The sequence below is a fragment of the Hyperolius riggenbachi genome, chromosome 7, assembly GCF_040937935.1.
Source record: "Hyperolius riggenbachi isolate aHypRig1 chromosome 7, aHypRig1.pri, whole genome shotgun sequence".
Classification (NCBI taxonomy): Eukaryota; Metazoa; Chordata; class Amphibia; order Anura; family Hyperoliidae; genus Hyperolius; species Hyperolius riggenbachi.
Genome location: NC_090652.1, coordinates 60221925 through 60246712, shown reverse-complemented (window position 1 = coordinate 60246712; position 24788 = coordinate 60221925). Strand labels below are relative to the sequence as shown.

General features: G+C 45.7%; 1 protein-coding gene across 1 annotated transcript in view; it reads left to right on the top strand.

The window, feature by feature from the left end:
- LOC137525525 (synaptonemal complex protein 1-like) overlaps positions 1 to 24788 on the top strand; it is a 373754-nt gene that overhangs the window by 131337 nt on the left and 217629 nt on the right. Inside the window, exon 4 of the mRNA XM_068246650.1 lies at positions 1409 to 1491. Coding sequence (XP_068102751.1) covers positions 1409 to 1491 — 83 coding nt within the window. The remainder of the gene's footprint in view (positions 1 to 1408; positions 1492 to 24788) is intronic.

Genomic DNA, 24788 nt, shown 5'->3' with positions numbered 1-24788 from the left:
CAGTTTGGCCGAACACCATCAGGTGTTCGGCCGAACCCGAACATCACCCGAACAGGGTGATGTTCTGCAGAACCCGAACAGTGGCGAACACTGTTCGCCCAACACTAGTTGTAATATGTATTATGGTACCTACTATTAGTCTAATAACTTTATAATCACCAAAAGAAAGCAAACAGATGGACCTTTTCATGAATATCTTTATTTTTGTGAGCCTTATAGGCAAGAAACTGATGTTTTCTTTATCTCAAATATGCCATGTACAAAAGCTGTAATGTTTACACTTTGAAGGTACAAAATCAATAAAAATATGTTTAAAAAAAAAAGATATGTTGCAGCTGTGTTGCAATCCCCGTATTCTCAGATCCACAGGTTCTAATAATCTAGTCATACCCAGAGTCCACTTGGAAACTTTTGGTCCCAGAGCCTTCTGTAATGCTGCCCCTATGTTTTGGAACTCCTTACCTCAACAGATCAGGACAGCTCCATCCCTGGACGTGTTTAAATCCAGACTGAAAACCCACCTGTTCAGTTTGGCATTTGCAGAAATATAACTTTTGTTGTGTGAATACTTCATCCTACTACCAATTACTGAATCTGAGAGAGCCTAAGCGTTTTGAGTCCTATGGGAGAAAAGCGCTATAGAAATGTTATTGTATTGTATTATTGTATTGTATATCCAAATTCCTATCCGGATACCGCTGCAAATCTGGATACCGCATTCTGGATTTGCCCAGATATCTGGAATCCGAATCTGAGGTCGGATAGCGGAAAAAGTTCTGATTATCCGGGTAGTTCGGATATCCGGTATCCGGATGAGCATTACTGGGGAAATTAGACTTATGGTGCTCATACACGGTACAATAAAAACGTTCAATTTTCCAGTTTATTTGACTGAAATATACGAATCCTAATGAAAGTTTAAAAAAAATATATCAGGAAGAAAGCATTGATTGTCCCATTTTTTCAATAAAAAATGTTGGAAAAATCTCTATATTCGATGTAACATAATAATCGAACAAAATTATCTAATCAAAAAAAAAAAATTGCACCATGTATGGGCACCATTAGAAAATGTTGTTCAGAAAATGCTTTTGAAAACAAAGTAAACCTTGAGAATCCCTCATGAGAAGATGGACCAGTCCAAAACCTGTTGGTTTTGTCAGATTTTAACTGCTTACTCTTTTGCTGTAGTGGTATTTTAATATATAGTAAGCAATAACTAGAGACAGAAAAGTGTTTAAGAATAAAGAAAAATATTTGGAAAGGAGAAGGTTTTCAGATGTGATGCTAGGAATGCAATTCTTTTTCGCTCAAAGAAGAGAATACTACAAAAAATAAATAAATAAATTAGGGTCCTCTTTCTCTTCTTTTTTAAAATCAATGTTGAGTCTCAATTTTTCCACGTTAGGAATGAAGATCTCCGAGTTGGAGAACAGTGCCTACCATGATGTACCTCATTCTTCTGTTCCTCCAGGAATGTCATTATCTCATGTATGTATCTCACATAACATTACTCTTCATTCACAAATATAACTGGACTTTATATGCTTGTATTAGCTTATGTGCTACCTATAGGGGAACTAGAGGGAATTTTAAAGATGCACCAGGGCTTTCTAAACTCATCATAGCTAGCCCTGAGACAGCAGTGCCTGCTGCTCCCTCTGCCCCGCTTCTATGCCCCCATCCCCTGCTCTCTGCTGGCTGTTGCATCTACTTGGCACACAGGGTAGGGCACCCACAGCACCCTGCCCTGTGACACTTCTGCCACTCCTTCACATTAATCCCTGCTCAGTGGGGTTAATGTGCAGTACATTAAGCAGTGCAGGGGTGGCATGGGAGTCAAATGGCAGGGTGCTGTGGGTGCCCTGTCCTTTGTACTAAGCTGTTTTGCATACAGCGGGGAGCAGGTTCACGTGGAGGTAGTGGCAGGTGCCACAGTGTCGGGCCTTGCTATACTATACTATTATATAAGTATAGCAAGCCCCAGAGCATCTTTAAAATACCTTCTAGTGCTCCCTATTGGTCTTTTAACAGACCAATGGGAATCCTTATTGGTCTGTTAAAAGACCTATGGGGGAACTGGATGGAATTTCAAAGGTGTTCTGGGGCTTGCTATACTTTGTATAACAAGTCCAAGGATTGCGTCGATGCGTACGGCACTGTTCGTCGAGGCAGGAATCAACATATGTGGCATTCTTTGTTGTTCATTGTTATAGAGAGGATATGACGTGTGACTTTTCCGAGGATACTATCGTAGGAGTAAATTAAGGTAAGTTTTACTGGTTAATTAAAAACATTAAAGGACTTTTTTGTTAGATTTTTATTCAATTTGAACACTTTCTGGAAATTAGTAAGGGTACTCCTAAACTTACTCACCAGGGGGCGGGCATTTAGGGGTATCCTTCTAAAAGTGGAACCCCAGATGCCACCATGAATCCCCCCCCCCTAAACTTTCCGGTGTACACTCCCATTTCCTCTTTGGCACCAGAGGTGGGGAAGAGCCCCTTGTCCATAAATTGGTCAAGGGCTCTGGGAGAAAGGAGGAGGTTTCGCTGCCCCTCTTCCCCAGAGCCCCCCCATACCATGGACCATGCGGGCTGGTATAGCTCAGACTGTGGAGGCCCACTCAGTCTGAGCTTAGCATTCTAGCCTTCGCAGATTGCATTGGTGACAAGGGGTTAAGGAGCCTTGGCAGGGGGGACCCACATCATTTTTTTTTCAATTTAACATATTTACAGTCCAAATCATAGCTAGGGATCCTTATACAGCAATACTGTGGCTGTACAGTGATCACTGAACAAAGCGTTACCAGTTCCATTGGGTTTCCAGGTGTTAATTATGCACTGCGTACTGACCACCTGGAAACCTCTGCCTACAATTCACTGTTCTTTTGATATACATAAATTAAATTATTTATCTGTCTGCATTTAAAAAAATACTTTTTCCTGTGGTAACGCTAAAATCAATTTTCTCAAAAACTACAAAAATTCTATTTGTTCCCACTGTTCTCTGTAATGAACAGTGGTATCTCTGCTGACCAGAGTGAGCTCAATCAGGATAGTCAGTTGTAGCGATCAGTAACAGCTCTTATAAACACAAATGTCAGTATTTAAATCAGAGTGTGATCACACGTGTTTTTGTGCACAGTAACACAGGAGTACTCCTATGTGATAGCCCTTGGCTGTAGGGACTATCACTAGCAGGGTTGGACTGGGCCACAGTAGTACAGTTTTTTCCCTCGGTGGGCCCCCCCTCCAGGTCTCTGGTGCCCCCCCCCCCCTCCTTGTATGACAGAGCTCCAATTGCTGCCTGCAGCACAAAAATTCTCTTCTCAGTGCTGTAATCACTCATGCTGAGAGCAGTGGCATAGCTAAGGAGCTGTAGGCCTCAATGCAAATTTTACAATGGGGCCCTCCAAGCAGTCTATACATAACAATTGATACAGCGCACCAAAACCTGCCAATGGCAACTACAGTGTCAGAGGTGCAAGAAGGGGATGGAAATAGCTTGTTAATGGTTACCACTGTTCAAAGTATCTATAGAAGTGATTATTATGAGCAAAGGACCAATAGAGAGGTAATACTGTAGTTGAGGGAGGGCCCTTCAGGGCCCCTTTGGCTCAAGGGCCCCAATGAGGTCACGACCTCTGCAAAGTAGGACATTACTTTATATTGAAGGAGGTGACTCTATGAAAAGTTTTGCTGAGCCGCAGTGTCTCTGAATTACAATGCTGCTAAGATCATGTACATTTGGCCCTGTCCATAATACATCATGACCACGCCCACCTTCTGGTGCATGGTCACGCCCCTTTTTCACAGCAATCATGGGATGTGTGGGCCCCAGGTTGAAATTTCTTTGGTGGGCCCCCAGTGTCCCAGTCCGACCCTGATCACTAGTGCTAGAGAGGTCGTACAGGCAGGGTCGGTAACAGGTCGGTTAGGTAGCATTACAAAAACGTCAGGCAAAATCGTAGTGAGTAAACAGGCCGGGTTCGGTAACAATCAGATAGGCGGAAGTACAGAATCGAGAGGCAGAAGGATTGTCAGAAGTTCAAGCAAAGTTCATACACAATAATAATACAATACAATGAATAATAATATAATATTACTATTACGAAGTATCAATAATAATATTCCTAACTACAGTGGGTTGCAAAAGTATTCGGCCCCCTTGAAGTTTTCCACATTTTGTCATATTACTGCCACAAACATGAATCAATTTTATTGGAATTCCACATGAAAGACCAACACAAAGTGGTGTACACATGACAAGTGGAACGAAAATCATACATGATTCCAAACATTTTTTACAAATAAATAAATGCAAAGTGGTGTGTGCATAATTATTTGGCCCCCCTTTGATCTGAGTGCAGTCAGTTGCCTATAGACATTGCCTGATGAGTGCTAATGACTAAATAGAGTGCACCTGTGTGTAATCTAATGTCAGTACAAATACAGCTGCTCTGTGAGGGCCTCAGAGGTTGTCTAAGATAATATTGGGAGTAACAACACCGTGAAGTCCAAAGAACACACAAGACAGGTCCAAGACAGGTCAGGGATCAAGTTATTGAGAAATTTAAAGCAGGCTTAGGCTACAAAAAGATTTCCAAAGCCTTGAACATCCCAAGGAGCACTGTTCAAGCAATCATTCAGAAATGGAAGGAGTATGGCACAACTGTAAACCTACCAAGACAAGGCCATCCACCTAAACTCACAGGCCGAACAAGGAGAGTGCTGATCAAAAATGCAGTCAAGAGGCCCATGGTGACTCTGGATGAGCTGCAGAGATCTACAGCTCAGGTGGGAGACTCTGTCCATAGGACAACTATTAGTCATGTACTGTACAAAGTTGGCCTTTATGGAAGAGTGGCAAGAAGAAAGGCATTGTTAACAGAAAGCATAAGAAGTCCTGTTTGCAGTTTACCACAAGCCATGTGGGGGACACAGCAACCATGTGGAAGAAGGTGCTCAGGTCAGATGAGACCAAAATGGAACTTTTTGGCCAAAATACAAAACGCTATGTGTGGCAGAAAACTAACACTGCACATCACTCTGAACACACCATCCCCACTGTCAAATATGGTGGTGGCAGCATCATGCTTGGGGGGTGCATCTTTTCAGCTGGGACAGGGAAGCTGGTCAGAGTTGATGGAAAGATGGATGGAGCCAAATACAGGGCAAACTTGAAAGAAAACCTCTTGGAGACTGCAAAAGACTTGAGACTGGGGCGGAGGTTCACCTTCCAGCAGGACAATGAACCTAAACATAAAGCCAGGGCAACAATGGAATAGTTTAAAACAAAACATAGCTATGTGTTAGAATGGCCCAGTCAAAGTCCAGATCTGAATCCAATCGAGAATCTGTGACAAGATCTGAAAACTGCTGTTCACAAACGCTGTCCATCTAATCTGACAGAGCTGGAGCTGTTTTGCAAAGAAGAATGAGCAAGGATTTCAGTCTCTAGATGTGCAAAGCTGGTAGAGACATACCCTAAAAGACTGGCAGCTGTAATTGCAGCAAAAGGTGGTTCTACAAAGTATTGACTCAGGGGGCCGAATAATTACGCACACCCCACTTTGCAGTTATTTATTTGTAAAAAATGTTTGGAATGATGTATGATTTTCGATCCACTTCTCACATGTACACCACTTTGTATTGCTCTTTCACGTGGAATTCCAATAAAACTGATGCATGTTTGTGGCAGACAGTAATGTGACAAAATGTGGAAAACTTCAAGGGGGCCAAATACTTTTGCAACCCACTGTATGTGTGAATCCCCGGGGTCCTGCCGGATCAAACACACTGGGAACTGACTAAGGTCTGAGAGCCTAACCGCAAAGTTTCAGCAACAGCAGACAACGATCTACTGACAGCCCAGGTCTTAAATACAAAAGGTAATACCCGTGGCTCCGCCCAACTTGCCCTAGCAAATCAGAGGCGAGAGTCAGACCAGTGCTGTCAGCTGACCGGCTGGTCAGCTGACTCGCCTCCTCAATGCATAAAGGTCCTGTCTCCGGGTACGCCCCTGCACTCTTCTGGTCTGATGTACCCTGGAGAAACCTGTCCTGCCGGGAAGGGATGAACAAGAGTCTGCGGCGGGATCCACCGTGACATCAGACGCAGGAGCGGAGGTTGCGCCGCTCCCCGCTGCAGAGGTAATAATCACATTACTGACATTACCCCCGCCCTCGAGGCGTGGCCTCAGGACACGTCCCTGAAGCGCTTTCCGGGTGTGATAAGTGAAACTGCTGTTTTAAGTCTTCAGCATGAAGATGATGAGCCGGGACCCATGACCTCTCCTCAGGACCATACCCCTTCCAGTGGACCAAATACTGTACAGAGTTCCACACCCTACGAGAATCCAAAATCTCTTCTACCTCATATTCTGGTTCTCCATCAACAAATACTGGGGGGGGGGGGGGGGGGGGGGGGTTGGAGGAATCTGTATATACAGCTGGCTAAAGTAAATAGACGTGAAAAGATTTTACCCCCTTCATGGTAGCTGGGAGGGCAACCCTGTAAGCCACCTCATTGATCTTTTCTGTAATGGGGTATGGACCGATATACTTTGGCCCCAACTTGGCTGAGGGCTGTCTTAGGGCTATGTGGTGCGTAGAGACCAGGGTTGCCAAGCGTCCGTCAAAAGACGGACTGTCCGTACAGAAGCTCTCAAAATAGAGCTGTCCGTACTGCCCGTATTTCCTGGGCAGTCGTCCGTCCAAAAGTGCATAAATTACTCCAATCTGTTCTGTGCATGCGCCTCGCGCTGTGCGTGCTCTTTTTCCCCCCTCCCTCAGTCTCCCCTCAGCTGCCCTCTCCTCCCCGAGTCCCCGGGTGTCCCCTCCAATCAGGTAACCTCTTTTTGGCACACTCTGAGCACAGCAGCAGCGAGAGTCCGAGGAGGGAGGACGGCGAGGAGAGAGGAGTGCGTCAGCGTCACACGGGCGGCACTGCAGCCAGGTCGGAGCTGAGGTCGCAGCACACTGAGCACAGACAGAGCCACAGCACTCAGGGGCAGTGGGACACACAGCGCCGCCGAGCCACCACGCAGCAGGGCAGGACTCAGGAGCAGCCAGCCAGATCAGCAGCAGCTCAGCTGACCGAGGCCGAGCACAGGTCCACGCAGCAGGGCAGGACTCAGGAGCAGCCAGCCAGATCAGCAGCAGCCGAGCACAGGAGCAGATCAGCAGCCTGACTCTGAACCCCCACAGCCCAGCCAGCAGCCGCCACCTGCCAGGACTCCAGGAGCGACCACCACCCGACCAGGCCAAGGAGAAAAACAGCCAAGCCGACCCAGGAGCCCAGCACACTAACTGTGAGTCTCTGTGAGGGAGAGAGAGGCACCCCTGGGAGTGGGAGCTGGGGGCATGGAGGGCTTGCCAGGCCTTGCCCAGCCTGGGGTGGGGTAGGTAGGCCACTTGTCATTCTAGCATAGCGTTCAGCATCATACCTGTCTGTGTCTGTGCCAAACTGCCAATCTCATAGCATTTGTAGGGAAATCTGCTGCCCGATAAGATTGCCTTTGTGGGGAAATCTGCTGTCCGATAAGCTTGCCTTTGTGGGGAAATCTGCTGCCCGATAAGATTGCCTTTGTGGGGAAATCTGCTGCCCGATAAGATTGCCTTTGTGGGGAAATCTGCTGCCCGATAAGATTGCCTTTGTGGGGAAATCTGCTGCCCGATAAGATTGCCTTTGTGGGGAAATCTGCTGCCCGATAAGATTGCCTTTGTGGGGAAATCTGCTGCCCGATAAGATTGCCTTTGTGGGGAAATCTGCTGCCCGATAAGATTGGGGAAATCTGCTGCCCGATAAGATTGGGGAAATCTGCTGCCCGATAAGATTGCCTTTGTGGGGAAATCTGCTGCCCGATAAGATTGGGGAAATCTGCTGCCCGATAAGATTGGGGAAATCTGCTGCCCGATAAGATTGCCTTTGTGGGGAAATCTGCTGCCCGATAAGATTGGGGAAATCTGCTGCCCGATAAGATTGCCTTTGTGGGGAAATCTGCTGCCCGATAAGATTGGTAAACTGTACATTTTGGCATTCTGTTAAAAGACGACTAAAATTAGAAGAATATGAAGGCTGCCATATTTCCTTTTTAAACAATACCATTTGCCTGGCTATCCTGTTGATCTGTTTGCTGCAGTAGTGTCTGAATCACACACACCTGAAACAAGCATGCAGCTAATCTTGTCAGATCTGACAATGTCAAACACCTGATCTGCTGCATGCTTGTTTGGGGTCTGGTCTATGGCTAAAAGCATGAGGCAGAGGATCAGCAGGACAGCCAGGCAACTAAAAGGAAATATGCCAGCCTCCATATCCCTCTCATTACAGTTTGAAACACGTAAGCAGTTACAATCTGACAGGATTTTGGACTAGCACATCTCCTCATGGGGGATTCATAGGGTTTTGTTTGTTTTTAAAAGCACTTTCAGAAATGCATTTGCTCAAACCTAATGCCTAAAATGGTGTGTTAGCAAGTAAGGAGTCTGGCTAGTGGCTGGTATCTTACTGTTGTGACAGTTAGGGAATGCTTTTGGAAACAAAGAAAACCCTGAAAATCTGCCATTAGATGGACTAGTCCAAAACCTGTCAGATTTTTAACTGCTTGCTTGTTTTGCTGTACTGGTCCATTAGGAAGTCAGTGCCATTTTTCTTTTATTCTGTTGCTGGTACACTGGTTTCTGCATTGATGCCTGAGGTTAAAAGAACTTTTTGGCATTATGTTAACATTTCAGTGCAGTGTTGGTTTTGTTCTTATTGAACAATGTTTTTTGGAATAATGCCTGTGGTTAATGCTGTTAAGAATAAAATCTGTTCACAACAGATACAGTTTTTTGTTTCTCTAATCAGTTTTAGGTTTAACTTTGATAATGCCAAAAAGACATTCGAAAGATTATCTATCTAATCTTACTTTGGGTAAGGAAGGCCTCTCAGTTCAGGAATGCTGTTTCGCATGAGCCTTATGCAGTAATCACCTGCTTCAGCTTTATTTCTCCCCCCCGAAATCACAACAAGTTCCCCAAAAAGCCCGCTACTGACTCCGCCCCTGACTCCGCCCCTGTCCGTCCAAAACTTGGGGTGTCCAGATTTTTTGACCATTTTGTCCAGCAAAAATAAGAAATTGGGTTGGCAACCCTGGTAGAGACCCACACCATATTGACTTTTACCAACGACCAAATTCTCTTGCACGATTTCTGCCAACCATCCAATGCCGGAAAGAGAGAATTGGACGTTGGTAATGGGCAAAATTTCGGTGATTTCCCTGTAACCACCTGAAACGGAGAATAACCCGAGGAAGCGTTCCGGAGATTGTTGTGGGCAAACTCCGCAAAGGAAAGAAACTTTACCCACTCATGTTGTGAATCAGCTACATAGAATCTAAGACATTTTTCAAGTGACTGATTCATCCTCTCAGTCTGACCATTGGTTTGGGGATGGTACCCCGAGGAGAAAGACAGGGTCAGGCCCAGGTGCTGACAGAAAGCCCGCCAAAACCTAGATACAAATTGTACCCCTCTATCCGAGACTATATTGACTGGTATTCCATGTAAACAGAAGATGTAGGTAATGAAGAGATCTGCTAATTCCTGGGCTGAGGGGAGTTTTTTCAAAGGAACAAAATGGATCATCTTGCTAAAGCGGTCTACGACCACCCAAATCACCGTATTCCCCTCAGAATTAGGGAGTTCTCCCACAAAATCCATGGATATGTAGGTCCATGGTTCTGTGGGTGTAGGCAATGACTGTAGTGTACCCGCAGGAGCCTGTCTGGATGGCTTGCTATGGGCACAGATGGTACAGGAGATCACAAACTCTTTGCAGTCATTTTTCAAAGATAGCCACCACACACTGCGGGACAAGAGCTCCTCTGTTCTGCCTATCCCTGGATGCCCAGCGTTTTTATGGCTGTGAAACATCTGCAACACTTGCAGACGCAGATGCAGTGGAACAAATAGTATCCCATCTGGCTTTCCCTCTGGAGCCTCAGTCTGATATGGCTGCAGAGTGACTGCCAGATCCTCCATGGGCTCTGTAGCTGCAACCACTATATGCTCCGGCAAGATATTAACAGGGAGTGAGGGCTGAACTGTCTCGGGTTCGAACCAGCGGGACAATGCATCGGCCTTAATGTTCTTATTACCCAGCTTGTACGTGATTATAAATCGGAATCATGAGAAGAAGAGTGCCCAACGAGCTTGTCTCGGGTTGAGCCTCTTAGCACCCTCAATATATTCCAGACTATTGTGATCTGTATATACCGTAATAACATGCTCCGCTCCCTCCAGCCAGTGTCGCCATTCTTCAAATCTTTATGGCCTAAAGCTCCCTGTTACCGATGTCATCATTCTTTTCCACTGGAGAGAATTTGCGGGAAAAGAATGCACAGGGATGTAACCACCCTTGAGTTCCAGAATATTGGGACAGTACAGCCCCCACTCCAACTTCGGAGGTGTCTACTTCCACAATAAATGGACATGTAACATCTACGCGATGCAAAATGGGAGCAGCACAGAAAAGTGACTTGAGTTGCGTAAAGGCCTCACAGGCTTCCTCAGACCAATTATAAGTATTGGCCCCTTTTTCGTTAAATTGGTGAGGGGTGCAACCACCGAAGAAAATCCCTTAATAAACTTTCTATAATAATTAGCAAAACCTAAAAAACGTTGAAGGGCTTTTGCGGGTTGTGGCCACTCCAATACTGCAGAAACTTTCTTGGGGTCCATTGACAAACCATCCGTAGAGATGATGTACCCCAAGAAGGCGACCTCAGACACCTCATACAGACATTTTCCTAGTTTTGCATAAAGGCAATTTTCTCAGAGTTTTAGTATAAAAAATTTTACGTGTTCTCTGTGTTCCCTGAGGTTGCAGGAAAATATCAAGATGTCATCTAAGTAGACAACCACGAAGCGTCCCAGTACGTCCCTAAAAATTTCATTCACAAATTTTTGAAACACTGCGGGGGCATTACACAACCCGAAGGGCATCACTAAGTACTCGTAATGCCCATCTGGTGTGTTGAAGGCAGTCTTCCATTCACCCCCCTGTCTAATACGGATCAAATTATACGCCCCTCTCAGGTCCAGTTTGGAGAACACTTGCGCCCCAGTGACTTGGGAAAATAAATCGTCTATCAATGGTAAAGGATAGCGGTTGGGAATCGTTACCTTGTTCAAAGCTCTATAATTGATGCACGGGCGAAGCCCACCATCTTTTTTTTGAACAAAGAAAAAACCCGTCCCTGCCGGTGACTTGGAAGAACGGATGAAACCCTTCTCAAGGTTCTCCTTGATGTACTCTTTCATGGCTAGTTGTTCTGGACCTGAGAGGTTGTACAAATGTCCCCTGGGAGGTATGGTCTCAAATCAATAGGGCAATCAAACTCCCTATGCGGGGGAAGCTTATCAGCAGCTTGCGGGCAGAAAACATCCGGAAACTCTACACCTTCCACTTGAACCGCAGTGGAATATAGGGTAATTTTTTCCAGACAAGATTGACAGGCTGGGGACCAGGCCAGCAATTGCCCCGTGTTCCAGTCAATCTGAGGTGAGTGTTGACGTAACCACGGGAGCCCTAGGATGATCATAGCAGATGACATCTTTAACACATAAAATTGCAACTCCTCTCTATGTAAGACTCCTACATGACAAGTGAGAAGAGGAGTTTGCGAGAGTGGTTGCTTGTTCTGCAGTGGAGAATCATCAATGGCGGTTACGTATATCTGCCTGTCTAAGGGAAGAATGGGAATTTCCCACTTAGAGGCCAAACTCAAGTCAATAAATTTAGCTGCAGAGCCCGAGTCGACAAAGGCCTGTGTGCAAAAAACTTGATCCTTATACGTAACAGAACAAGGCAATAACATCTTAGAAAACTTCGGAGGTAAAACAGGTTCGCCAAGGGTAGTACCTCCAACTACACCTAGGCGGAGAAGTTTCCCGCCTTCTTGCTGCAATTTTGTATGAGATGCCCTTTCTCCCCGCAGTACAAACAGAGGCCCTCCTTTCACCTTCTGGTCTTTTCAGATTCCGACAACTTTGAATGACCGATCTGCATTGGTTCATCCGTAGTAGTTGTGACCGAAGGAGTGGAAAAAACAGTTCTGGTAGTACCACGTGACCTGCCTTGTTTATAGTACCATACCCTGCAATCAATTTTTACGGCTAAAGCAATAGCCTCGTCTAAGGTTTTGGGCTCAGGGTGGCTGATCATGATGTCTGAAACTGAATCTGACAACCCATCTAGAGGAGACTGCCCATTTCCTGAACTGCGAGGCGTAATCTTCCACAGTACCATGCCCCTGGCGAAGTCTCTTTAAATTTCTTTCTGCCGTGGCTGCAATGTCTGGGTCATCGTATATGACCGCCATGGCATCAAAGAAAGCCTGAACAGATCCTAAAGCCTCATGACCCTCAGGTAAATTATAGGCCCAAGTTTGAGAATCACCAGTTAGCAGGGTTTTAATCAAGGTTACCCGCTGTAGTTCGGAGCCTGACACAATGGGTCTCATTTCAAAGTACGATTTACACCTGTTTCTAAAATGTCTAAAATCTGACTTATGCCCTGAACATTTTTCAGGTAGAGCCATCTTAGGTTCACGGATAAGAGAAGGAGGCGATGATGATGCAGATCTCTATGAGCGACTTACAGTTTCAGTCAAAACATTCAACTGAGCCTGTTGTGATGTCACAGTGGCATTTAAATGCTCAACGGCTGCAGTTAATGCCTGAATCTGAGCCTCCATTAACATATATGGTCTGCTGTTATGTAATGAACAGTGGTATCTCTGCTGACCAGAGTGAGCTCAATCAGGATAGTCAGTTTTAACGATCAGTAACAGCTCTTATAAACACAAATGTCAGTATTTAAATCAGAGTGTGATCACACGTGTTTTTGTGCACAGTAACACAGGAGTACTCCTATGTGATAGCCCTTGGCTGTAGGGACTATCACTAGTGCTAGAGAGGTCGTACAGGCAGGGTCGGTAACAGGTCGGTTAGGTCGCATTACAAAAACGTCAGGCAAAATCGTAGTGAGTAAACAGGCCGGGTTCGGTAACAATCAGATGGGCGGAAGTACAGAATCAGGAGGCAAGACAGAGTCTAGGTCGGGCCGAGGTCGGCAACAAACAGACAGGCAGAGTACAGAATCGAGAGGCAGAAGGATTGTCAGAAGTTCAAGCAAAGTTCATACACAATAAGGCATACAATGAATAATAATATAATATTACTATTACGAAGTATCAATAATAATATTCCTAACTATGTGTGAATCCCCGGGGTCCTGCCGGATCAAACACACTGGGAACTGACTAAGGTCTGAGAGCTTATCCACAAAGTTTCAGCAACAGCAGACAACAATCTACTGACAGCCCGGGTCTTAAATACAAAAGGTAACACCCGCGGCTCTGCCCAACTCGCCCTAGCAAATCAGAGGCGAGAGTCAGGCCAGTGCTGTCAGCTGACCGGCTGGTCAGCTGACTCGCCTCCTCAATGCATAAAGGTCCTGTCTCCGGGTATGCCCCTGCGCTCCTCTGGTCTGATGTACCCTGGAGAGACCTGTCCTGCTGGGAAGGGATGAACAAGAGGCTGCAGCGGGATCCGCCGTGGCGTCAGACGCGGGAGTGGCGGTCGCACCACTCCCCGCTGCAGAGGTAACAATCACATTACTGACATTCTCCTTAACATACCCAACAACCTTGGTGATTGTAGCTAGAGATGCGGCGAACTGTTCGCCTGGCGAACATCTCTGGGGCTTTTACTACTTCCGGGTCGCACTGACCCGGAGTAGTACGCCTGCACTGCCCGGTGGAGCGCGTCCTCGATCACGCTCCTGTTTCCGGGCACTCTCTGCGCATGAGCGTGACGTCGTTCATGACGTCACGCACACGCGCAGAAAGTGCCCGGCAACAGGAGCACGATCTAGGACGTGCTCCGCCGGGCAGCGCAGGCGTACTACTCTGGGTCAGTGCGACCCGGAAGTAGTAAAAGCCCCAGGGATTTGGAGATGTTCGCCGGCGAACGGTTCGGGAACCGTTCGCCACATCTCTAATTGTAGCATGTATAATGGCGTTGCTATTAACCGCTACTTGTTATATTTGTGAAAATAATGATTCAAGGCAATAAATTATCACTCAAAGTAGTTAATAAAATAATAATATATATGTTACAGGCAAAGTACGAAATCAGGCTTTCTATAGAATGCCTAGTGATTAGGGAAAGTACTAAATGTCTGTTTCGTTATGTACTTTGCCTAGGCATTCTATAGAATGCCTGAAGTCATTCAGGCAAAGTGTAGAATACCCGGTTCTCTATAGAATGTCTGCTTTTTTTCACACTTTGACTGTAACAGCTGCATACCTATGCTGTCAGTGAGGCTAGTGATGATGATGGGTGCATGCATGCTGATATTTACTGTTTGTGGAAAGTGCTGCTGTGAAGGAGCCTTCAGGTGCTGCCACCAGGGGGAGCCCATGAGCAGGAAAGAGGAGAGAAAAGCTGGACATGTGCAGGGGAAAAATGGCAGTTGGGTTTTGGCAGTTGAAGGCTAGTGAGGGGGAGGAGCCTGAAAAGCCATGATGCAGCAAAAAATAAGTTTAGAGTCATGATACAATGCTCTACTGCGGCAAGAAATAAGCATGATTGGTGAGAAAATAGAGCAGAGACTAAAGAAGAGACCAGCCATTGGTGAGACTGACAAAGCAAAGCAGAGGCACAGACACGAGAGTACTAATGGAAACTAAAGTAAGAAAGAGAAAGAGAGCTGCAGACATAACAGGAGAGGAGAGAGACCACTCACATCTAGCGCATTGTTGAGCTTACCTATTATTAATTATTAACAAACTTGTTTGTTTATTTTGAAGCGCATTGTTGTGTGCGCTTTCCTATTAAATTATTAGCTAACCTGTTATTTTGTTCAACGTTCATTCCATTTCCATTAAAATTATTAGCAGAAAAAAAAAAACTGTTATTTGTCAATGTTCATTCATCATTAGGCATTAAAATACCTCTCTCCAATATCCCATTTCGCAATTTGCCGAATCTGTCTTAGGCATTCTAAAGAATGCCTAGGCAAAGTACGCAACAAAAACAGACATTTCGCACTTTACTGAAAATGGTCAGGCATTCTATAGAATGCCTGAATTTTGTACTTTGCCTGCAACATATATATGAGACTTAGCAAATGCAGTGATTGGACACAATGACAGAGCCATGACCCTGCCCTCGAGACCATCGGCTTCAGTCACAGGGAAGTAGAGTCTGTGATTGGCAGCCCCCACAGCCTGATTGGCCCCAAATCTGAAGGCTGATGCTGTGCCTCTCACGAAGGGTGAGGGATCCAGGGAGCAGTCTGAAGAGAACACAGGGGAACACAGTAAGGAGTAAGGACACAGGGAGACACAGAAAGGACAGTTGTGGACATGGGGGGACATGGGTAGGAAAGAGAGGGACAGAAGTGGACACAGGGGGACACGGGAAGAACAGAAGGGGACACAGGAAGGACAGAGGAGGACACAGGGGTACACAATGTACATGGGGGACACAATAACTGGGATTCATATGACGCTCTTGAACCATGTATGCACCGGGGTTAATATATTTTTTTTTCTCCCTGGCTTTTGTCCTCTAAACATAGGTGCATGTTATGGTCTGGAGTGTCTTATGGACCAAAAAATATGGTCCTACTAAGACATCATCTTAACCACTTGAGGACCGCAGTGTTAAACCCCCCTAAACACTAGAGATGGCCCGAACCTCCGATTTTAGGTTTGCGAACCTACCGCGAAAGTTCTGTTTGCGCGAACTTTCGCGAACCGCAATAAACTTCAATGGGGAGGCGAACTTGGAAAATTAGAAAAAATTATGCTGGCCAGAAAAGTGATGGAAAAGATGTTTCAAGGGTTCTAACACCTGAAGGGGGACATGGTTGAGTGGGATAGGCGTCAAAAGTCCCACCAAAAAAATTTGGTTTTGATGCAAAGCAGTGTTTTAAGGGCAGAAATCACATTCAATGCTAAAGTGCAGGCCTAAACTACTTTATAACATCTTGCATGTGTATACATCAATCAGGGAGTGTAATTCCTCCTCCTCTCTTGTCTTGTCTTCCAGGGATGTGTAGGATGTCAAAAGCCAGCTTACATACATTGGCCGGGAATTGAACCCAGGTCAACTGCTTTGAAGGCAGCTATACTCACCACTATATCACCAACACTACATGTTGAAGCCAGCCTAGCATGTACCATTGTGATATACCCAAGAGAAAAGAAGCTTGCTTAGGGATTTGTAGGATGTCAAAAGCAACCTCACATACATTGGCCAGGAATCGAACCCAGGTCAACTGCTTGGAAGGCAGATATGCTCACCACTATACCACCAACACTACATGCTGATGCCAGACTAGCATGTACCATTGTAATATACCCAAGAGAAAAATAAACTTGCTTATTTGCCTAATTTGCTAGATGAAAGCAATTCAAGATTTCAGAAAGATCATGTGCCGCCCTGGATGATGCTAGTGTAACACACACAGCAAAGGACAGCAATTTGAAGTCTAGAAGATTCCAGGGCAAGGGTGGGCAGGATGAAAAGCTAGGTAGCCATGCAACCATTCCTGCTAACCTAAAGCTTACTTGTGTCTTACAACACATTGGTTTAAGACTTTACCAAATCCAATGCTCCAATATGGGGAAGCTGCTCTGTTTTTTTTTTTTTTTTTCTTTAACCACTTCACCACTGAGGGGTTTTACCCCCTGAGCACCAGAGCAATTTTCACCTTTCAGCGCTCCTTCCATTCATTCGTCTATAACTTTATCATTACTTATCGCAATGAAATGAACTATATCTTGTTTTTTCCGCCACCAATTAGGCTTTCTTTAGGTGGGACATTATGCCAAGAATTATTTTTTTCTAAATGTGTTTTAATGGGAAAATAGGAAAAATGTGGGGAAAAAAATAATTATTTTTCAGTTTTCGGCCATTATAGTTTTTAAATAATGCATGCTACTGTAATTAAAACCCATGAAATGTATTTGCCCTTTTGTCCCGGTTATAAAACCATTTAAATTATGTCCCTATCACAATGTTTGGCGCCAATATTTTATTTGGAAATAAAGGTGCATTTTTTTCAGTTTTGCGTTCATCCCTAATTACAAGCCCATAGTTTATAAAGTAACAGTGTTATACCCTCTTGACATAAATATTTAAAAAGTTCAGTCCCTAAGGTAACTATTTATGTATTTTTTTTAATTGTAAATTTTTGAATTTTTTTTTAATTACAAAAAAAAAATAATGGGGAGTGTGGGAGGTAATGGGTTAATTTTTTGTGTAAAAGTCATTTATTTGTATGTGAAAAAATGTGTAGGGTGTAGTTTACTATTTGGCCACAAGATGGCCACAGTAACTTTTTGTTTTAATGCAACCTCCAAGCGTCCTTCCGGAAGCTTGGATGAAGAATAAGGAGGCTGGACACGTGAGTTTTTTCTCACAATGATCGCGCTGCCCATAGGAGAGCAGCGGATCATTGTGGGGCTTAGATCAACGAACGGGAATGGATTTTCCCGTTCATTGATCTCCGGGCGAGCGGGCGGCGGCGTGTTTACTAGCGGCGGGCGGCGTGTTTACGAGCGGGAGTGCGGACAGCGTCGGGAACGCGGAAAGTACGGATTTCTCCGTCCCTGGGGGTTAAAGGATGGAAAAAGGGACGGAGAAATCCGTACGGGCGGGGGTAAAGTGGTTAAGAGTGGTGTCACAGTTCACTCATCTCTTCAACTACAAGTAAGGCCCAGGAGTACTCTTAGCTACCGTAATATTTATGTTACGGAAGGGCCCTTATTACACTTTCTCTTACAGGACTATGGAAACCATTTTGCCCATGCGATAAAGTGAGGTGCAAAAATAAAATCATGCCTAGCAGAGGATGGTTTCAATCCATCAACCTCTGGGTTATGGGCCCAGCACGCTTCCGCTGCACCACTCTGCCTATGTTTGTATATAACCTTCAAGTTTAAGAAGGGTACATTAGTTGAAATAGTTACACTACTATATATGTTACAGCAAGGCCCTAATGACACTTTCTCTTACACGGCTATGGCCACCGATTGGCCCATGTGGTAAAGCAAGGTGTAAAAACCAAAGTACACCTAGCAGAGGATAGTTTCAATCCATCAACCTCTGGGTTATGGGCTCAGCATATTTCCGCTGCACCACTCTGCTGCTGTACAGCAGATGTTTCGTTGTAGGAAAAAGTGAGTGAGACCGCTTAGCCGTACAGAAAAATGGGCACTCCTTTGCCTACTTCTTTCTGGCCTTTGTCATCATGAAAGGATCATAGAAATATATGTAGAAATTTGATATATACAGGTTTTGTTTAAAGTGGCATTAAACTTCTTGGAGCAGACTTTTTTCCTCCCTCCACAAGACACACATGCATCCGCATAAAATTGTTATTGCACTGTGTGCACAGTCTCTGTGGTGCAATCAGTTAGCATGTTCAGCTGTTAACCGAAAGGTTGGTGGTTCAAGCCCAGAGAGAGAAAGATGATTCTACATGACTATCTGGGGTTCTCTTTGGACAACTGTTGAATGCGAAAGGCAAGGCTGTCCCTGGGTGGGCTTAAACCACCAACCTTTCGGTTAACAGCTGAATGCGCTAACCGTTTGTGCCACAGAAACTGTTGACCTGGGTTCAATTCCTGGCCAATGTATGTGAGGTTACTTTTGACATCCTACAAATCCCCAAGCAAGCTCATTTTTCTCTTGGGTATAGCACAATGGTACATGCTAGGCTGGCTTCAGCATGTAGTGTTGGTGGTATAGTGGTGAGCATAGCTGCCTTGCCTTCACAGCAGTTGACCTGGGTTTGATTCCTGGCCAATGTACTGTATGTGAGGTTGCTTTTGACATCCTACAAATCCCTAAGCAAGCTCATTTTTTCTTGGGTATATCACAATGGTACATGCTAGGCTGGTTTCAGTATGTAGTGTTGGTGGTATAGTGGCGAGCATAGCTGCCTTCAAAGCATTTGACCTGAGTTTGATTCCCGGCTAATGTATGTATGCTGGCTTTTGACATCCTACAAATCCCTAAGCAAGCTCATTTTTCTCTTGGGTATATCACAATTATACATGCGAGGCTGGCTTCAGCATGTAGTGTTGGTGGTATAGTGGTGAGCATAGCTGCCTTCAAAGCAGTTTACCTGGGTTCTATTCCTGGCCAATGTATGTGAGGTTGCTTTTGACATCCTACAAATCCCTAAGCAAGCTCATTTTTCTCTTGGGTATATCACAATGGTACATTCTAGGCTGGCTTCAGCATGTAGTGTTGGAGGTATAGTGGTGAGCATAGCGGCCTTCAAAGCAGTTGACCTGCGTTCAATTCCTGGCCAATGTATGTGAGGTTGCTTTTGACATCATACAAATCCCTAAGCAAGCTCATTTTTCTCTTGGGTATATCACAATGGTACATGCTAGGCTGGCTTCAGCATGTAGTGTTGGTGGTATAGTGGTGAGCATAGCTTCCTTCAAAGCAGTTGAATTGGGTTCGATTCCCGGCCAATGTATGTAAGCTGGCATTTGACATCCTACAAATCCCTGGAAGACAAGACAAGAGAGGAGGAAGAGGAGGGTAAAAAAAAAAAAAAAAAGCACAAGAAGGAGATTAGCTCTCAAAAGAGCTGGTGTGGGGTGCTGTTTTAGGAATAACAATCAGCCAGGAGCAAGCTAACAAGCTTACAAGAGCCTAACTCATCTTTCCCTATGAGAGTCTGCCAGCAGCTTTCCCTTCACTAATTACTAAAGGGACACGAACAACTATAATGGCCGGCGCTGCCTGCCATATATAAGGGGTGGGGTGGCTCCAGGAGATAGTGTAGCCTGATTGGCTACAACAGGCCTGCTGACTGTGATGTAGAGGGTCCCAGTTGACCCTAATGGTGCACTATGGGGGTGAACTGAACTTCCGGGAAAGTTTGCATTCGCATGCGATTGCGAACCACCCAAAGTTCGCCTGGAACCGTTCGGGCCATCTCTACTAAACACCAGGCGATTTTTCATTAAAATGCCCACTGCTCCGCTCCGCCCACCAAGCAGGAGATGCACACGATCTCCTGCAAAACAGAGCCCCAGGACTTTATGTCGATCAGCATTAGGCGGTCCTGGGGCTGCCGCCATGGCCACACCCATCGGCGTGACATGGTCGGCTAGGGGTTAAAGTATACTTGAGATTTCAGAGTAAAAATATTTTATACTCACCCAAGGCTTCATCCAGCCCCATGAGCACCAATGCATCCCTCGCTGTACTCCCAAGTGCCTTCTTTTGGCCGCAATTAGTTCTGGTAATCTGGCTCAATCACGCCATTCAGCCCTTCTGTGCATGCCTGGCCTGTCATGGGGCTAGAGGAGGCCCTGGGTGAGTATAAAATCTTTTTATTCTGAGATCTCAGGTTTACTTTAAGTCCCTCTCTGTTTTGCAGTACAGCAAGAGTTAACATTTGTTACCTATACAACAGTGCTTGTCCAACAGCTTGACAAATTCAGTCCGGTTTTCAGAAAAATAAACAGGAGCCAAAACAACTGAGAAATACTCAGATAGGACTTCTAATGGGTGTAAGTGCAAAGGGTCATTACATTTGTCGTTGTTTTTTTTTTTTTTTTCTATTCAGAAAAGCAGGCATGCCACAGTACAATTTACAATCAAATCTTAAAATGAAGAATTTAAACTGAACATAACAATGTGAGACACAGTTTTCTATTTACTTTACCTTAAGTAAAACACAGGTTTGCTTTAATGTAAATTATAGACACCTTAGAACCAGGCCAATCAAAATCAGTATTAAGTGCATTTGATTGGCCCATTTCACAGCTGCATGCAATTTACAGTAAATGTGCATACGAGCTCCAAAAGCATACAAGCTAGAATTATTAGCACCTCATTGATCTGTTGTAATGGTAATATGTCATCAAGTTATAATGTATGCTAAAAGTGTACCTGAGATAAAGAGTAAAGAAAAAAGTTATACATACCTGGGGCTTCCTCCAGCCCCCTTCAGGCTAATCGGCCACTTGCCATCCTCTGAACTTTCCTTTACCGCCCACATCCAAGGTATTGCCAGATCCTGCAACTTCCACCTCCGCAACATCTCCAAGATCCGCTCCTACCTGTCCCCTGACACCACTAAACTCCTTATCCACGCCCTTGTCATCTCCCGCCTAGACTACTGCAATTCTCTTTTATCTGGCCTCCCCTCTAACCGTACTGACCCACTTAAATTGGTAATGAATGCGGCAGCCAGACTGATACATTCTTCTCACCGCAGCGCCTCTACAACTCCGCTCTGTAAAGCACTACACTGGCTCCCCATCAGCTTTAGGATCAATTTCAAAATCCTGTGCTTTGCCTACAAATCAGTGCACAAGACCTGCCCAACCTACATCTCTGATCTGGTCCACAGGCACATACCAGCCCGCCCCCTCCGATCCTCCAATGACCTGCGCCTAGTCGCACCACGCATAACTCAGTCACACGCACGATTGCAGGACTTCACCAGGGCCGCCCCTACTCTCTGGAACTCTCTCCCACCAGCCGTCAGACTCGCCCCCACCTTTAATTCCTTCAAACAAGCTCTCAAGACTCACCTCTTCACGCTCGCATACCCCCCTACACCAGCACCATAATATGTTCTGTTAGACCCCCTCTCAAAAGACGCACCTATTGTCTCCACCCCACCCTTTAGATTGTAAGCCTCCGGCAGGGCCCTCCTCCCTAACGTATCCAGCTTGATTATGCAATCTTACTCGCAACCACTCGAACAGTCTCTATTTTGACCTATGACACTGTATTGTTATCAAATCATTTGCATGATCTTGTTTTGTTGTGAGTTTCCGTATGTTCTACCTGTATGTTAACCCATTTATCTATTGTGCAGCGCTGCGTAAGATGTTGGCGCTTTATAAATACAATAAATAATAATAATAATAATCCTCCTCTACCACCTGTATTTTCTGTGCGCCAGTGATGAGCAAAAATGCTAATATTCTTTTTGCCTAATTTTCATGAAAATAAGTCCAATTTTCGCTTCAACAAGCAAAAATGTGCCTGAATATTTTAGCCTTTTTTTTTCGTCTAATAGCTGCTGACTTTTGCGGTTAATAGCACAGCCCCTTACCAGCTAAAATCACCAAATTTGCAGGATATGTTAGGGAAATCAGTGGGTACAAGAGGTAAAAATAGCTTTCAAAAATACCTTACAGATTTGGAGAAAATCGATTTTAACCCCCTTGCCGTTCCAATTGTGTAGGCAAAGGGGCGGCGCAGCACTTCTTTTTTAAAAAAAAAATTTAAATCATGTAGCGAGCCCAGGGCTTGCTACTAGAGTTGGGCCGAACGGTTCGCCTGCAAACGGTTCCATGCGAACTTTCGTGGTTCGCGTTCACGTCCCGCAGGCAAACTTTTGCGGAAGTTCGGTTCGCCCCATAATGCACCATGGAGGGTCAACTTTGACCCTCTACATCACAGTCAGCAGGCCCAGTGTAGCCAATTAGGCTACACTAGCCCCTGGAGCCCCACCCCCCTTATATAAGGCAGGCAGCGGCGGCCATTACGGTCACTCGTGTGCCTGCCTGCATTAGTGAGAGTAGGGCGAGCTGCTGCACAGTCTCTCATAGGGAAAGATTAGTTAGGCTTAGCTTGTTCCTGGCTGCATACCTGTTCTGTGAAGCCACCACTGCATACCTGTTCTGTGAACCCACCACTGCATACCTGTTCAGTGAACCTGCAACTGCATACCTGTTCTGTGAACCCACCACTGCATACCTGTTCTGTGAACCCACCACTGTGTACCTGTTCAGTGAACCCACCACTGCATACCTGTTCTGTGAACTCACCACTGCATACCTGTTCAGTGAACCTGCCACTGCATACCTGTTCTGTGAACCCACCACTGCATACCTGTTCTGTGAACCCACCACTGTATACCTGTTCAGTGAACCCACCACTGCATACCTGTTCTGTGAACTCACCACTGCATACCTGTTCAGTGAACCTGCCACTGCATACCTGTTCTGTGAAGCCACCACTGCATACCTGTTCTGTGAACCCACCACTGCATACCTGTTCAGTGAACCCGCCACTGCATACCTGTACTGTGAACCCACCACTGCATACCTGTTCTGTTCAGTGAACCCACCACTGCATACCTGTTCTGTTCAGCGAACCCACCACTGCATACCTGTTCTGTGAACCCACCACTGTATACCTGTTCTGTGAACCCGCCACTGCATACCTGTACTGTGAACCCACCACTGCATACCTGTTCTGTTCAGTGAACCCGCCACTGCATACCTGTTCTGTTCAGTGAACCCACCACTGCATACCTGTTCTGTGAACCCACCACTGTATACCTGTTCTGTGAACCCACCACTGCATACCTGTTCAGTGAACCTGCCACTGCATACCTGTTCAGTGAACCCACCACTGCATACCTGTTCAGTGAACCTACCACTGCATACCTGTTCTGTTCAGTGAACCCGCCACTGCATACCTGTTCTGGTCAGTGAACCCGCCACTGCATACCTGTTCTGTTCAGTGAACAGTTTCGTGTGTCAGTGTGAAGCAGTACCTTAATTACACTACCTGATTGATGTATACACATGCAAGATGTTTTAAAGCACTTTAGGCCTGTCATTTAGCATTGAATGTGATTTCTGCCCTTAAAACGCTGCTTTGCGTCAAATCCAGATTTTTCCCGGGGACTTTTGGCGTGTATCCCACTCCGCCATGCCCCCCTCCAGGTGTTAGACCCCTTGAAACATCTTTTCCGTCACTTTTGTGGCCAGCAGAATTTTTTTTTTCCAAAGTTCGTCCCCCCCATTGAAGCCTATTGCGGTTCGCGAACTTTAACGCGAACCGAACCTTCCGCGAAAGTTCGCGAACCCGGTTCGCGAACCTAAAATCGGAGGTTCGGCCCAACTCTACTCGCTACATGATAGCCGCTGACAAGCGGCATCCTCCTACCTAAACCGATCGCCGCCGGCGCTCTCTGAAAGCAGTAAATCCCGTTCAGAATGGGATTTCCTGCTGGGCTTCCTGGACGTCGGGATGTCAGAGGGAACCCCGATCCACCCCTCAGCGCTGCCTGGCACTGATTGGCCAGGCTGCGCAAGGGGTCTGGAGGGGGGGGGGGGCGGCGCGGCGGGTAGCGGCGAATCGGCGGCGAGCAAAATATGCACGCAGCTAGCAAAGTGCTAGCTGCATGCAATAAAAAAAATTGTGAAAGTCGGCTCAGCGGGGCCTGAGAAATCCTCCTGCGCAGGTTGCCCAGAGCTTAGCTTGGGATAACCGGCAAGGAGGTTAAAGTTACAATAGGAAAAAGTATACATTTAATGTAGATCAGAGATGAACTTTTACTCATTGCATAATTGTATTCCTTTGCTATTGTTTATAGGGCATTCCTCAAGCCAAGTACTATAAATTAAACAAGCCTCGCCCACAGTTTTTCAGAGAGCCTTGGCATTTTCAGACAGTAGCAAGGGCTCATGGGAGCTCAGTCTGGTCAGCAGGAGGGGTAGGTATTATTAGCCAGAGATTTCAGAGGCAGAGGGGAGGAGGAGGGGGATTCGGTTTTTTTCACAGGCTGAGCGCTGAAGATAAGCTTGCCTGTTTGTAATGTTTACAAACAGGCTCGTACTGAGCCGCCGAAGTGCCGATCCATCGTTTCTATCGGTCGCCCCGCCTCCTGGAGGGGTTACAGTGCAGGAAGGAGGTGTTACAGTGCAGGAAGGGGGGAAAGTGG